Genomic DNA, 17220 nt, shown 5'->3' on the forward strand with positions numbered 1-17220 from the left:
AGGAACTCAAGGCAAGTCATTGGAACTCCTCATGGAGACCTGCACTGCCTCACCCCTTGCATGCCCTCCATGCCAAAACTTCTTAAAGCCTCACATTTTGCTTGGAAATGTGAAGCAGTTCCATTAAGGCAAAATCTGGACCGTTTTTCCCCACTGCTAACTTTGGTTTATAATAAAGTCACTCTCCTTCTACCATACCATGACCTTGCTCATTGGTTTTGCAAGTGGCCGAACCTGCATTCGCTAGCACTCCTAGCCACCATATAAGCCTCTGCTGACTGGTTGAACAAAGCATATGTCACTAAATGAAGGCCAGTTCTGCCATCACTTCTGTGCCACCCAGCACCCTCTTTGAGTCTCTCTTCCCCAGTCTCCCTCCCTCAATCTTCTGCCCCAAACATGCTGTGCAGGAGGGACTGGACAATGCACCCAGTTTCAGTACCCAGTGTCTGAGTCATGCAATTTCCAGTTTGTGGCTGGAGCCTTGGTTGTTCAGGGAAGCTTTCTGGGGAGTCACCAGATCCTGGACCAGCTGGGTACATCATCACACTGAAAGGCTAAAAGGAGGAAGAAGGAGAGAGTTAGTATTGTGGCCTTCCCACTACTTACCCTTAGTTCTAGAGGTTGCAAGGTCTGCCTGCCTTCAGGCAATAGCACTCATCCCTTTGCTTCAGTTGAAGCGGAGGCCCTAGCAATCTGAAGGTTGGGAAGCTGCTTAGAAATTAGTGCACAATGCTGGGCGCAGTGGCTCACACCTGTAATCCGAGGACTTTGGGAGGCCGAGGCAGGCGGATCATGAGGTCAAGAGATCGAGACCATCCTGGCCAACATGGTGAAACCCCATCTCTACTAAAAATACAAAAATTAGCCAGGCGGGGTGGCATACACCTGTAGTCCCAGCTACTTGGAAAGCTGAGGCAGGAGAATCACTTGAACCTGGGAGGTGGAGGTTGCAGTGAGCCGAGATCACGCCACTCCAGCCTGGCAACAGAGCAAGACTCCATCTCAAAAAAAAAAAAAGAAAAAGAAAGAAAGAAATTAGAACACAAATGGTGGATCTACCAAAGGTGGTCCCGAGGTCAGGCTCACTCATTTGATACCACATCAAAGGAGTGGAGGGTTTAAGCAAACCCTCCTTGTACCCTCCTTCCACTTCACACCATGAGTTACCCCAGAAGTCCAAGTTCCAAATCAGATCCTAATCAAGAGTAATGGCTCCCTTATCTCTACTGGGAAAATGCTTTCAAAATACAAATTTCTAGGCCCTATTCCCAGAGTTCTGATTTAGCAGCCCTGGAATGAGGCCCTTAAACACTGACTTATTGCAGTGCATGGTTTGGGAACCAGGACTGCTAAAGGATCCAGTCTCGACTGGGCCGTTCAGTGCACATGTGTGGACACGATGTGTCAGCCCAACTGATCCATGTTCTTTCAGAGGCTTTTTCTGAGCTAAGTAAGGCTTCCTTCTTTTTTGTTTCCTGGTCCATAATCAGCTGTGTTGGAAGGTGTGGGGTGATAAGAGGATCACAGCTCTGAGTTAGACTACCTGAGTTGAGATCCTGGCTCTGCCACTTTTTACTTGTGGAATCTCTCAGGTTGCCTAAGCTCTTGGGGCCTCTGTTTCCTCACTGTGCCTGAACCAGGGTAAACCCTCAATGTTTACTATTACATTTTTGGACTTGGGCAAAAAACAGCTCTGCCTGCTGCTGACGTGGGATCTTCTTTCACAATTTCTGGCTAAAATAGGTCTCCTGCCCTTTAAATCATAGTGGGCATTACTAAGCAAGCCAATAACTACAGGTTCCAAGGAGACGGCCTGCAGAAGTGGAGCCTTAGGCTTCCCCAGTCAAAGGAAAATTACAAGTGCAATCTGCACAGTCTCCAGCCTCATCGTGTCAGAAATATTCCAAGAAGGGAGATGGTTTCCTCCATTCCTTCCAGCTGTGGTAACAATGAAGACAAATATGAGCACCTGTATCCATCACTAGCATGGTTTCCAGGCTGCAGAATCTATCTAATGGAGCAAGTGGGAGGTTTTGCAATACTTTGAGAGACTTAAGATGCTCTCTTAAAGGGACATTTCCAGTGTACAAGAAAGTTCAGCCCTTGAGGGCTCAAATTTTATTAAAACAATAAGTACATATGGAATTCCAACAGAGTGGCTGCATTTATTAACTTTTTGGTTGAACATGTGCAAATATCGGGGTGGCATAGTGCTTTCTTCAGGATTACAGAGGCTACTGACCAATGCCTGGAACAGTGCTATCCAAAAGAAATATACTGTCAACCTCACATGTAATTTAAAATTTTCTAGTAGCCTCATATAAAAAGTAAAAATAGAGAGAGATCCAAGATGGCTGATCACTAGCAGCTCGGGATTGTAGCTCTCAGTGAAAGTGCAGAGAACGAGAGGACACCACACTTTCAGACGAATTTTTGTTGCTCACGGACCAGGAGATTCCCAGCGGAGGAGCCCCACGGGTCACCAGCGCGACTCTTGTGGCCGGCGCAGCGGTTTTGCTGGCGCCTCAGCGCGGCAGTTCTTGGTGCAGAGTGAGCGGGACTGGGTCCCCTTTTGGCCGATGTTGTTTGGAGCTTCAGGAAGACAGTCACCTATTCAGCTGATTCAAGGACAGACTCAAGAAGGGAGCTAGACTGGAGATTCCCAGGCAGAAAAGCACCATCAATCTTAACACTGCTGTTCTGGCCGGCACAGTGGATTGCTCAGATTTCGGCGCTGGGAATCAACAAGTTGGATGTCCACTCAGAGACCTAATTTGAAAGTTGGTAATCACAAAGACGACAGGTGGACAAATTTACAATGATTGGAAGAAACCAGCGTAAAAAGGCTGAGAATACCCAAAATCAGAATGCCTCTCCCTCTACAGGGGATCACAGTTCCTCGTCAGCAATGGAACAAGGCCTGATGGAGAACGAGTGCGTTCCATTAACAGAAGTAGGCTTCAGAAGGTGGATGATAAGAAACTTCTGTGAATTAAAAGAACTTGTTCTAACCCAATGCAAAGAAACTAAGAACCTTGAAAAAAGGTTTGATGAAATCCTATGAGAATAGACAATTTAGAGAGGAATATAAGTGAATTAATGGAGCTGAAAAACACAACACGAAGTATGCACAAGTTTTGACAGTCGAATTGATCAAGCAAAGAAAGGATATCAGAGGTCGAAGACCAACTTAATGAAATAAAATGAGAAGTCAAGATTAGAGAAAAAAGGATAAAAAGGAATGAGCAAAGTCTCCAAGAAATATGGGACTATGTGAAAAGACCTAATCTATGTTTGATAGGTGTACCTGAATGTGACCAAGAGAATGAATCCAAGTTGGAAAATACTCTTCAGGATATTATTCAAGAAAACTTTCCCAACCTAGTAAGGCAGGACAATATTCAACTCCAGGTAATACAGAGAACACCACAAAGATATTCCTCAAGAAGACCAACCCCAAGGCACATAATCGTTAGATTCACCAGGATTGAAATAAAGGAGAAAATTCTAAGAGCAGCCAGAGAGAAAGGTCAGGTTACCCACAAAGGGAAGCCTATTAGACTTACAGCAGATCTCTCAGCAGAAACCCTACAAGCCAGAAAAGAGTGGCGGCCAATATTCAATATTAATATCCTTAAAGAAAAGAACTTTCAACCCAGAATTTCATATCCAGCCAAACTAAGCTTCACAAGTGAAGGAAAAATAAAATCTTTTGTGAACAAGCAAGTACTTAGAGATTTCACCATCACCAGGCCTGCTTTACAAGAGCTTCTGAAAGAAGCACTACACATATAAAGGAACAACCAGTATCAACCTTTCCAAAAATATGTCAAAAAGTAAACAGCATTAACGTAATGAAGAACTTACATCAACTAATGGGCAAAACAGCCAGCTAGCATCAAATGGCAGTATTAAACTCATATATATTATTAACTGGATAAAAAGCCAAAACTCATCGGTATGCTGTATCCAGACCCATCTCACATGCAACAATACACAAAGACTCAAAACAAAGGGACGGAGGAAGATTTATCAACCAAACGGAGAGCAAAAATTAATAAATAAATAAAAAGCAGGAGTTGCAATTCTCGCCTCTGATAAAATAAGACTTTAAAGCAACAAAGATCAAGAGGCAAAGAAGGATATTACATAATGGTAAAAGGATCAATGCAACAAGAAGAGCTAACGATCCTAAATATACACGCACCCAATACAGGAGCACCCAGATACATAAGACAAGTTCTTAATGACTTATAAAGAGACTTAGCCTCCCACACAATAATAGTGGGAGACTGTAACATCACATTGTCAATATTAGACTGATCAACGTGATAGAAAATTAACAAGGACATCCAGGACTTGAACTCAGACCCGGAACAAGTAAACAATAAACATTTATAGAACTCTCCACTTCAAATACACAAAACACACATTCTTATCAGTACCATATCACACCTATTCCAAAAGTGACTACATAATTGGAAGTAAATCACTCCTCAATAATTGCATAGCATTTCATAGGTTTAAATGAAATATTGGTTGGCTGCTTGTTTGTTATTTTCTTCCCTTATTCCTTCCTGTCTCCATTGTTAAGCACAATTATTGGCATAAAAGAGGTTTTCAATTCCCATTTTTAGACTGCATTCTAGCCTGGGCAATAAAGCAACACTCCCATTCTCTCTCCCTCTTTCTCTTCCTCTTCTTCATTCTTTTTTTTCTTTCTTTCTCTCTTTCTTCCTTTTTTTCTTCTTTAAAAAAAAGTAAAAATAAATCAATTGATAAAGCAGGTGAAAATAATTTTAACAATATTTTATTTAACACCATAGATCCAAAAATTTGTTGTGATCGATAGTTCAAGATGAGATATTTTCTTTTCTTTTTTTTTTTTGTACTAAGTCATCAAAATCCAATGGATGTTTTACTTGTTCAAGCAAATTTGGACTAGCCATATTTCAAGTCCTGAATACTGCAAGGAGCTAATGGCTACCATATTGAGCATGTGCTGGTCTAGAGAACACAAACAGCATCTCAGATAGGACAGACTGAAGAGACTTGCTCATCTTCAACTCTTATGATAACCTGAGGCCTCTACACTCCTAGTCATCTGGCTTCTCTGAGCCTAGTGTTTTCTTTGGGAATCTCAGGATTTATGGCTAGATATTCCTAGAATGTACCAGATTGGTCTGAATGAATGCATTCATTTGCTCACTTATTCACTGATTCATGCATCCATGTGTTCATTAGAGATTTTTAGGCACTCGTCAATGTTTACCCCAACCTCACCCTTGTCTTTCCTTGACCTCCTGCCCACTCCCCAATTCTTTGAAACTTTAGCCCTGGACTCACAGTCTTCTTTCCTACCCGTAGTCCTCCTGTCACCCGTGTGGATGAGCCATCCTAACCCCTGGAAGCTCATTGCCATTGCCTCCTCAATGACCTTCATTTCCATGTACTTCAGATGCTCCCTGCCCTGGCAGCTCCTTGGCTACGCTGTTTCCCCTCTGAAATCATAAATGCACTCACCCACTCTGAGGTGTGGCTCCCTCATGGCTTTCTGCCTCTCCCACTTCTACTTCATCCTTTCTTTGAAATCCATCAAACAATTGATTTATCTATTCTGTCCTTCTCAAGCTTTCTCTCAGTCATCATTTCTTTCTCTATCCAACATGGAATCCCCATGACCCATCTTTTAAATCACTCTTCCCAAAATCATCAACTCTCCTGTCCATTGTTCTTGGATTATATCTGCCTAGGTCAGTGAAACTATTCTTCTTCGCTCTTACATCTGGGCTGCTGAGCACCGATGAATAAAATTAGCAACCGCATAGATTGAGGCCATTTGTGTGCTAGTCTCTAACCTCACTTCTACCCTCAACCCTCCCTGGCAATTTAATTAGCTTTCTCTCCCATTCTCACAATGATCATTCTTCTCAGACTTGCTGCCCTATTGCCTCCCTTCTTCCTCACAGCAGATCATCTCTCCATCAGCTTCAGAGAAAAAACAGAACCACCAAGTGTAAATTCTCTACTCCCTGTCACCACAACAATGCACTGACCAGCATCTCTAACCACCTTCTTCTCCTCTCCCAACACAGCAGTCGGCACTTCCATCGTGCTCCGGACCCTCTTCTGCCTGCCCTCTGTAAGATGATGCTTCTACTGCCCCTCTCCTTTCCTTCCCTGATCCCTTCTCATTAATATTTAAGCATGCTCAAATCACTCCTGTCAAGAAGCCCTCTTTCAGTGCCAGGTCCCCTCCAGCTAGCCCCTGCGTTCCCACCTCTCACAGCCAATCTTCTTGCAAGAACTGTCTGCAGCCGCTGTCTTCAATTCCTCACTCTCATTCATGCTCATTCCACTGAGATATAGCTTCCACCACCATCACACCAGCAAAACTCCCTCACCTGATTGATGTTCCTGACACTTTCCTTATTGAAGATAGTAGGGTCCTGCAGAAAGAACATGCCCTGGGCATTATTATTTCTCGAATATGCTGTAATTTTGCATAACTTCCCCCTTCTTGTAAGGTTCTCTTCCCTTGGTTTCTGTGACATTTTTGTTTTCTGCCTGTCTTAATGGATGTCCTGTTCTTATGTCCTTCACTTCTGTTCCTCTCACCACCACCCTCTTCTTTCTTTCTTTTTCTTTCTTTTTTTTTTTTTTTTTGAGACGGAGTTTCGCTCTTGTTGCCCAGGCTAGAGTGCAATGGTGCAATCTCGGCTCTCCGCCTCCTGAGTTCAAGCAATTCTCCTGCCTCCACCTCCTGAGTAGCTGGGATTACAGGCATGTGCCACCACACCCGGCTAATTTTGTATTTCAGTAGAGACAGGGTTTCTCCATGTGGGTCAGGCTGGTCTTGAACTCCCAACCTCAGGTGATCCGCCCACCTCGGCCTCCCAAAGTGCTGGGATTACAGGCGTGAGCCACTGCACCCAGCCATCCTTCTCTGATGATGTTCCTGGAATTTCTCCTTTGGCCTCTCCCCTCCTCTTACTCCACTGTCCCTTCTTGAGAAAGTCTCACCCCTCCAATGGCTTCAAATACCATCCATATTCTGACAACTCACACATCTACATTTTTAACCCACATCCTTTTCCTGGGCCACAGATCCATAAATCTTTTTGCCTGTGGACCTCTCCCAATGGGCATCCAGCAGCAACTCAAAGACTCAACACAGGCAAAGCTGTACTCGTCACCCCCCTGCCACCATCCTCCAAAAGACCCCTGCCCCAGCTCCTTCGTTCCCTCCTTTAGGAGTGGCACAACCATCTACTGAGCTATCCTGGCCCCCACTTTTTTCTTCTCCCCTTTCTTTTTTATATCTGATTGATTCCCAAATCCAAGTGGTTTGGCCTTCTTTGTATTTATTCAATGATCCCCTTCCTCCAGCCACTCCTAACTAGTGTTGATTCCCACCCTCCTCCCCGCAGCTCGATCAGTTTTCCACACTGCAGCCAGGGCAATCTTTCCACTCTGTGAATCGTATCAGATCTCTGCTGCCGAAAACCTTACTGCAAACTCCCACTGTACTCAAAATGTAAGCCAAGCTTGTTGGATTAATTGTACAGTCAATTCACCTCCCACCCCAAGAGTTTTCAGACCCACCTCTCAGCACCATCAAGGCTTATCTCACAAACCAGTAGTTTAAAAGCACAACAGTTTAATCAGAGCGCATGCTAATTATGTGGTTTCTGAAATACTAGCCCCACAACAAAATTGAAAAGATACAATTCAGCTGATTTTCAACAATAGTGAAATGACAACTAAATGGTGAAAGAATAGTCTTTTCATTAAATGGTGATGGAACAATTGAATGTCCACATGTGAAACAAATGAATCTCAACCTATAACTTCACACCTTATTAAAAAACTAACTCAAATTGGGTCGTAGAGAAAGGTCTGGAAATAGATGGCAGCGATGGCCGCACAACATTGCGCATGTACTTAATCCCACTGAATTGTACACTTTAAATTGTTAAATTTAATGGTTAAAATGACAATTTTTATCATGCATATTTCACCACAATAAAAATTTTAATGGCTCGTAGACCTAAATGCAAAAGCCAAAACTATAAAACTTCTAGAACAAAACAAGATAAAATCCACAAGACCTTGGGTTAGGCAAAGAATTTTTAGATAGAACACCAAACATGATCCATAATAGAAAAAAAAACTGATAATATTTGTATAATTTTGGCAAATTTTGACTTTATTAAAATGAAAACTTTTACTCTTTGAAAGACGTTGTTAAGAGAATGAGAAGACAACCCACAGACTAAGAGAAAATATTCGCAAATCACATTTCTGATAAAAGACTTATTTCCAGAATATATCAAGAATTTACCAAGAAAATAAACCAAGAATAAACTCAAGAAAATAACCCAATTTAAAATGGGAAAAAGATCTTTACAAAGAACAAAGGAGATATATGAAGGACAAATAAGCATACAAAAGGATGCTCAACATCATCAGTCATTGGGGAAACGCAAATTAAAACCACCATGAAATACCACTACGCACTTGGTAGAATGGAAGGACAAAACCAAAAACTGGCAATAGTAAATGTTGGCAAGGATGTGGAGCAACTGATGCTGTCATACATTCCTGGTGGGAATTCAAATGGGCATACACGGCTGGGCGCAGTGGTTTACTCCTGTAATCCCAGCACCTTGGGAGGCTGAGGTGGGTGGATCACTTGAGATCAAGAGTTCAAGACCAGCCTGGCCAATATGGTGAAACTCCATCTCTACTAAAAATACAAAAAGTAGCCAGGCGTGGTGGTGGGAGCCTATAATCCCAGTGGCAGGAGAATCTCCTGAACCCAGGGGGTAGAGGTTGCAGTGAGCCAAGATCACACTACTGCACTCCAACATAGGCAACAGAGCAAGACTCTGTCTCAAAAAAAAAGCCCACACTTCTGAAAATCACTTGGCAGCTCCTTACAAGGTTTAACATACACCTATTTTATGATCCAACTATCCTAACCCTAAGTATTTACTCAAAAGAGAAGAAAGCTCATGTTCACACAAAAACCTGCACATTAATGTTTATAGCCATTTTATGTATTATCACCAAAAAAGAGGAAAATACGAAGATGTCTTTCACCAGGTGAATGCATAAGCAAAGTATGGTACATCTCTTTAACAGACTATTACTCTGCAATTAAAAGGAATTCTGCAGCAACATGGATGATTCTTAAATGCATTTTGTTAAATGAAAGAAGCTAGTTCCAAAAAACTACATATTGTATGGTTTCATTAATACAATTTAGAACAGTTCCCGGATAGAAAAGAGAAGAGTGATTGCCAGGAGATAGGGAGGGATGAGAGGTAAAAGCAGCAGCATGAGGGGCTTTTTAGGGTGATGGAACTCTTTTGAATGGGACTGTGGTGGTGGATATAGGACTTCATGCATTTGTCAAAACGTGTAGAACTGCACACCACAAAGAATGAATCCTACCATATGTCAACCATAATAAAATCAACCAGATGTGTGGGAAAAAATGAAATGCAAACCATAGCAAATAAATCTAACTGTATAGCTGGGCGCAGTGGCTCACGCCTGTAATCCAGAACTTTGGGAGGCCGGGGCGGGTGGATCACGAGGTCAGGAGTTCGAGACCAGCCTGGCCAACATAGTGAAACCCTGTCTGTACTAAAAATACAAAAAAAAAAATTAGCCAGGCATGGTGGCAGGTGCCTGTAACCCCAGCTACTCAGGAGACTGAGGCACGAGAATCACTTGAACCCGGGAAGCAGAGGTTGCAGTGAGCCCCGGCAGCAGTGCAAGACTCCATCTCAAAAAATTAATTAATAAATTAATAAGTTAATTAATTAATCTAACTGTATTACAGGTGAATTAAATAGCTCAGTGAAGCAGATGGGAAGAAAGAGTTGACTGGGGAAGAAAAGTATTTTGACTGGATACCATAAGGAGAAACAACCACAACCTTATATACTAACAGACTCTGTGCTCTAGTTAGTAAATTTGTTTCTAGGACTATGACTTAGCAATTCTGAAAGTAATTACGTACGTATACTAGAGATGAACAAGTAAGTAGATATATGGTAGAAAACAAGAGCCCGGTTTCTGGCCAGGAGAAAGAAATGACAAATATGAAAAAGGAGAAGGCATGAATGAGTCATGGAGTGCTGGGCTGGGGATTGAGGTATCAGTATAGACTCATGGTTTTTGTTCAGTGTACGTATATAGATAGACTGGTATGGAAATAAATATAAATGTGTGTTATGGATGGGTTAATTTATATGCACACATATATGTTTCCTAGCTCTGTTCACCAAAAAGACTAGAAGCAGTGACACTCACATGGTGATGAGCACACAGCTCTCAGATCTAGGTTTCCAAATAAAATTCTCCTTGGAAAAGTAATTTTTTTTCTTTTTGAGACAAAGTCTCACTCTGGCCCAGGCTGGGGTGCAGTGGAGAAATCTCTGCTCATTGCAACCTCCGCCTCCCGGGTTCAAGTGATTCTTGTGCCTCAGCCTCCCGAGTAGCTGGGACTACAGGCACACGCCACCATACCTGGCTAATTAGTTACTGTGGCTCTGTTAATCTCCTCCAACCTGTGACATTTCCTGAGTCTTTCTTTTTTCTTTCATAACCTTGACACTTTCAAAGAGTATTGGTCAGATATATAGAACATCCCTAGTTTTGGTTTGGCTGATGTTTTTGTCATGATTATTGGGAATGGTGCCACATAGCTGATGTAACCTTCTTGGTGTGTGTCAGCAGTACATGATGTCAAGATGTTTTATACTGGTCACTTGGTCAAGGTGGTATCTGCTACCTGGCTAATTTTTTGTATTTTTAGTTAAATAGGGTTTTGCCATGTTGGCCAAGCTCGTCTCAAACTCCTGATCTCAGGTGATCGCCCGCCTCAGCCTCCCAAAGTGGTGAGATTACAGGCGTGCACCATCATGCCCAGCCAGAAAAGTAATTTCTGTGGTGCCAGAGAGTAAGGAAGGGCTCAAAAAAAGGGGCAGGGGGATGTCAAAAGGGCACAGGAGCCCACCTGAATGAAGTCCCAATGGCCAAAGTTGGAACTTAAACAGTAAAAGAAATGATAGTATTGTAAGCCAAGGAATAAAATAAACCTGAGTCCCTATAAACAACTGAATAAACAAATAAGTGGCAGAGAGGGGCAACTCCTGTAGAAAAATTCCTTCCATAAATGTAGAAGGGTTGCGCAGAAAATCACCATGAGAACACCACAGTTAACTGTTGAGCATGATTCTACTGAGACCAGCTCAGTTGTAGAGACCCCAACCCAGGCGGCGATGAAAGAATTAAGAAACAGGACTTTGGGAGGCCGAGGCGGGTGGATCACGAGGTCAAGAGATCGAGACCATCCTGGTCAACAAGGTGAAACCCCGTCTCTACTAAAAATACAAAAATTAGCTGGGCATGGTGGTGTGTGCCTGTAATCCCAGCTACTTGGGAGGCTGAGGCAGGAGAATTGCTTGAACCCAGGAGGCGGAGGTTGCGGTGAGCCGAGATCGTGCCATTGCACTCCAGTCTGGGTAACGACAGTGAAACTCCGTCTCAAAAAAAAAAGAAAGAAAGAGGAACACAGATAGAGTACAAAAGTGGGATCAGAGTGGGACCATCAGGGGACTGACAGCATTTCCCAGCTGAAGCCCAAAGCAGACTCTGACCCACATATTTATTCTTTGTGAACAAGTGATTATTTTTAATAAGCAAGTGCCCAGTGTTTCTTCATAGAAGATAGACTAAACAGACAGATAGTGCCTGTTCACTGCTAAAGTAGAAATAAGCTGGACAGCACTCTTTGTGAGTCAGCAATGGGAACAAGGTCAAATACCCTGTGTTTTGGGAGCTGGTTTAACTAGTGCATGACCGGTACATATTGCCTACTGTTCTAGCAGTTTTCTGCCTGGGGATGGCACAGTGTTCTTGCCATTGCCTCTCAGCAAATAACATATACTCCATCACACACAGGTGACGACCTCCTCCCAACACGATCCATTGATGGATGCTAACGTTAGTGGGCAAAAATTTAAGCAGAAAGAGGATATTTGCAGAGTCTTAAAATATCTAAGTCTATATTGTGTATAAAAGGAAAAATAGCAACTTTACTGTAGCAAAAGCTGGCAGATACCACCTTGACCAAGTGACCAGTATAAAACATCTTGACATCATGTACTGCTGACACACACCAAGAAGGGTACATCAGCTATGTGGCACGCTTCCCAATAATCATGACAAAAACATGAGCCAAACCAAAACTGGGGACGTTCTAAATATCTGACCAGTACTCTTTGAAAGCGCCAAGGTCATGAAAGACAAAAGAAAGGCAGGAAATGTTACAGGTTGGAGGAGATCAACAGAGCCACAATAACTAATGTAATATGGCATCCTGGCACCAAAAAAGGACATTAATGGAAAAACTAGTAAAATACAAATACAGTCTACAGTTTAATTAATAGCATTGTATTAATATTAACTTAGCTTTGATCATTTTTCTATGGTTATGTAAGATGTTAACATAAGGTGAAGCTGAGTGAAGAGTAAATGTGAACTCTGTTATATTTGTCACTTCTGTTATCTAAAATTATTTCAAAATAAAAAGGTTAATTTTTAAAATGTGAGCACAGTGGCTCATGCCTATAATCCTAACACTTTGCAAGGCAGAGGCTGGCAGATCACTTGAGGTCAAGAGTTCAAGACCAGCCTGGCCAATATGGTGAAATCCCATCTCTACTAAAAATACAAAAAATTAGCTGGGTATGGTGGTACGTGCCTGTAATCCCAGCTATTCGGGAGGCTGAGGCAGGAGAATTGCTTGAACCTGGGAGTCAAAGGTTGCAGTGAGCCAAGATAGTGCCACTGCACTCCAGCCAGGGCAACAGACAGAGCAAGACTCTGTCTAAAATAAAAAGAAAAAAAAAAAAGAAAGAAAAGATACCCTTGGCCGGCGCATGCCTGTAATCCCAACAATTTGGGAGGCCGGGGTGGGCAGATGATTTGTGGTCAGGAGTTTGAGACCAGCCTGGCCAACATGGTAAAACCCCCATCTCTACTAAAAATCCAAAAAAATTAGCTGGTTGTGGTGGTTCATGCCTGTAGTCCTAGCTACTCAGGAGGCTGAGGCAGGAGAATCGCTTGGACCAGGGGGCAGAGGTTGCAGTAAACCGAGATTGCTCCACTGCACTCCAGCCTGGGCAACAGAGCAAGACTCCATCTCAATAAAAAAAAAGATACCATTTAATAATACAGAAATTCTGAAAAATAACTTATAAAAAGAAGTTACAGGTATTACATTTCAGGAATTTTAAAAGATACGTACTTTTAAAATTATGGTTCTTAAACATTTTTATTTTTTCCAGAAATGACTATTATGCAAAAAATATTGCTGTCCATCATTCTAAAGAAAATATCTGATGATATCACTTTCCTGTTCAAATATCTTCAATGTCTCCCTTTTGCCTTTTAATTGCATTTGGATCTCTCTCTAAAACTGCCCTGGCCCTGGTGGCCTCCCCTTTCGCTGCTTCTCTTCACAGCCTGTACTCCCATCCAGGAATCTGATGCTTCCTTCATCCTGACCTCCTGGAAATGCCTTTTCCCCAGACCCTATTTGTCCAGAGCCCATGAAAGTTCCCCAGTGTGAAGAAACCTTACCCTCCCCTGAACTCCCAGAGCATTTTCCCCAAAGACCCTTCCCCATTTCCCTGCTGCTGTTAGACCCAGGCTGGTGGTGCCTCTGTCCAGTGGCTTAGTTGGAGTATCTACCTCTAGATTTTCTCACTCACCCATTAGTACCTGAGACGAGATGGTGCCGTCCTAGTAGAGCACCCGGAACCCTAGACCAGGACACACATACTCTCTGATCCCTCTTTCTCCCCTTAATGCTTCCTTATCCTCTGCAATAGTATAGGCCAGCCGGATGCCCTGAGGATCACCAGGACTCATGTCTACCTGGTCATCCTAGGAGCCGATCACTCTCCCTGGCCTGTTTGCTATTTCTTTAGAAGGACCACATGAGGTTGGGCCACCAGAATGGTGCCACGCTGATTTAGGGTGATTCAAATTGTTTATATGAGCAAGAACTCCGCAAAAATATTTGCCAAGGACCCTCACCCTAGGGTGACCTTGTCAATTTCTTTCTTTTTTTTTTTTTTTTTTTTTTGAGACGGAGTTTCACTCGTTACCCAGGCTGGAGTGCAATGGCGCAATCTCGGCTTACTGCAACCTCCGCCTCCTGGGTTCAGGCAATTCTCCTACCCTCAGCCTCCTGAGTAGCTGGGATTACAGGCACGCGCCACCATGACCAGCTAATTTTTTGTATTTTTAGTAGAGACGGGGTTTCACCGTGTTGACCAGGATGGTCTTGATCTCTTGACCTCGTGATCCACCCGCCTCGGCCTCCCAAAGTGCTGGGATTACAGGCGTGAGCCACCGCGCCCAGCGACCTTGTCAATTTCTATCATGCATTGCACATGCCTTGAAAGGGTCCTGTCTTTTTAATTTATTTATTTTTATGAGATGGAGCCTCACTCTGTTGCAAGGCTGGAATGCTGTTGCATGATCTTGACTCACTGCAATTTATGCCTCCTAGGTTCAAGCCATTCTCCTGCCTCAGCCTCCCAAGGAACTGGAACTACAGGTGCGCACCACCACTCCCAGCTAATTTTTGTATTTTTAGTAGAGATGGGGTATCACCATGTTGACCAGGATAGTCTCAATCTCTTGACCTCATGATCCAGCCGCCTCAGCCTCCCAAAGTGCTGGGATTACCGGCGTGAGCCACCGCGCCCGGCCACAGGGTCCTGTCTTAATCATGTCTGCAACCCCTCCCCACAGTGGTGCCTATTTTAGCGTCCATAAATAATAGAGACTCGATAAGTATTTCTCAGCATGAACGCTTGAAGGAATAAGTAACATCTCAGGCATCCATATTTCTTTTGATTCATGGTTCTAATCATGTTTTCCTTGCACAAATTTCTAGATCTTCCTCATTCTGAGTAGCAAGAAAAAAAAGGAATTTTCACATCCCCAAGCCTCCAGTCACTGACCTGACTGTTGATGTCCTGAAAACTTATCAAGAAAGAACAAATGAGCCTCCAGACTCTCCTGACACCAAACTGCAAGTGGACTTCAACTCCAAGACAGGTGAGAACAGTCAAGTGTGGGAATGCTGGCTGAATGGTCTCAAGGTAGGCGACCCTGTAGTTTGGATTGAACAATGCTTTGGCTGCAACAAACTGTAGTGATAGGACATATGTTCGTTGTGCTTTGCTTTTGATCTTCAGCTCCAAGGTTGAGATACTGTCCCACAGGGAAAAGAAAAAAGGAAGAAGAGCTGGGCAGAAGAAAACTGACTTCACCCATCACCAAAATACTTCGTACCTGAAGCACAGCTATCTTGCGAGAAGAACATGGTGACAGCTCTTCACATTCACCTAACTAAGGGGCTTGGGTTGGGTCCCGACTCAGAGGGAAATACACCACCACTGAGAGGCCCCTCCACAGCACCTGAGCACTCATAGCCAAGCCTGGGCTTGGCCCCAGTGGACATATGAAAACAGGTGCCTGCCAGAACCACCCAGAGGGCGAGAGGCCTGCTGTTGCCAGGTCTATCATGTGAATCACAATGACTGCATGAGGTCACGGAATGTTGAAGATGAAATGAAAGTGGCTCCTAAGTCACAAAGCTGCAGGCAGGTGGGCATCTTTTCGACAGGGCTCCCAGCAATAGAGCAGTCCCACTCTCCCGGATGAGCTGGAGAAGGAGCCACCTCTCCCAGACAGAGTTGGGGTCAAATTCATGAGCATCCCATTCCCACCAAAGCCCACTCTTCCCAGGGCTTGCTGAGAGGGAAGAATAACTGCAGGCTCCCCTAGAGTGTGCCCACGTGAGGGAAGTACACAAAGTTTGAGACAGAGGTGAATGGACAGGTGTGCTTCTTGGGGAAGCAGTCAAGAGGTGGCAAGAAGTTGAGTTGCCCTCAAGAGGGTCCTGGCACTATGGATGATGACAAACCTCTTCAGCCTGAGACAGAAGGTGAAAGGGCATCCCACCTCTCCACTCAGGCCCATCCCCGCTGCCTCAGTACAACACCTAGGGATCACAGAACCCTGAAGCCCACTTCTTTCCTAACCTGGGACCCTCTAGAAGTGGGATGATGTGTGACATTGACTTGGGTTCAGAGCTTGGCAAACAGGAAGAGTTGGCTGCAGTGCTGTGCTGGAACTAGCCATATTGGCTCTAGCCAGCTTTAATTTTTATTGTGTGGGCTGGTTGATATCATATTTATAGTTTGAAATCAGCCACATTGGGAATATTTACACCACATGAATTGGCTAACACTATGAATCAGGATGCTTTTGGTGTTTTTATTGTTGTTTTTTTCCTGGAGATCAGTTGTTAAATATTTACCAGCATTCTACTGGTTGAATGGAATTCTAAATTGTTTGACAAGGAAATTAAGACTCAGAAATTCATCACTTTTCTTAGGGCACTCAGCAGTCTGGCAGCCAAGCTGCTGTCTGTCTTCCAACTACCAGGCCACTGCTATCTGCACTGTGTATCCCACAGACCAGCTGGGAGATTAATGTTGGGACCTGGGTCTATGGGGAAGGACTAAGAAAGACCTGCCTGGACTCATTAGGAACCCCACCATCCTAGATTCTGAGTAGTCAAAACTTGGGACCCCTGCCACAAATGCTCAGCCCACCCAATCACCCAGTGAGTAGGCTGGCTAAGTTCTGGCAGGTCATCCAGAGGCATGGCATGGCTTCTTGAAACTGTTGAGTCCTGCTGATGCCCGAGGATTGGGCTCTGGATTTTATGTGTGGCTTCCAGAAGCCCTGGGCTTTCAGGAGTCTATGGCTGATCACACAGGTCAATGGCCCAGAGGTGGGAAAAAAACCACATCTAGCAAGTGCAGAGGACTGGAGTGAAGGCAGCTCTGCTCCCCTCACCAATGTCTCATCAGATCAGAACTCGTGTTTAATTATAGTAGATCATTTAGACCCAAGGGAGATTTTCAAGCCCCTCCTTCTTCCTGATCACAAAATCAGTGTTAGATTGGAAGGAAGAGAAGCTAAGTCTAATTCTTAGGAATCAAGTTCTCTCTCTCATTCTCTGGAACTGCTCCTGGCCCATTGGTCCATTTTATTTTCTATTTGACCTAAGTTGCCACCTGCCCTGACCTGCCCTGCCTCTTATACTCC

The 17220-nt window shown here is 43.7% G+C and overlaps 1 protein-coding gene across 2 annotated transcripts in view; it reads left to right on the forward strand.

Annotated features, from left to right (window-relative positions):
* Positions 1–15723: 15723 nt before the first annotated feature.
* Positions 15724–17220, forward strand: part of LRRC74A (leucine rich repeat containing 74A) — a 41039-nt gene continuing 39542 nt past the window's right edge. For both annotated transcript variants that reach the window (XM_012476802.2, XM_064374495.1), the window contains exon 1: positions 15724–16048. In XM_012476802.2, the coding sequence (XP_012332225.2) occupies positions 16012–16048 (37 nt within the window). In that variant the 5' untranslated portion in view covers positions 15724–16011. The remainder of the gene's footprint in view (positions 16049–17220) is intronic.

The sequence above is a fragment of the Aotus nancymaae genome, unplaced genomic scaffold (assembly GCF_030222135.1).
Source record: "Aotus nancymaae isolate 86718 unplaced genomic scaffold, 86718_ANA_hifiasm-v0.15.2.pri h1tg000011l, whole genome shotgun sequence".
NCBI lineage: Eukaryota > Metazoa > Chordata > Mammalia > Primates > Aotidae > Aotus > Aotus nancymaae.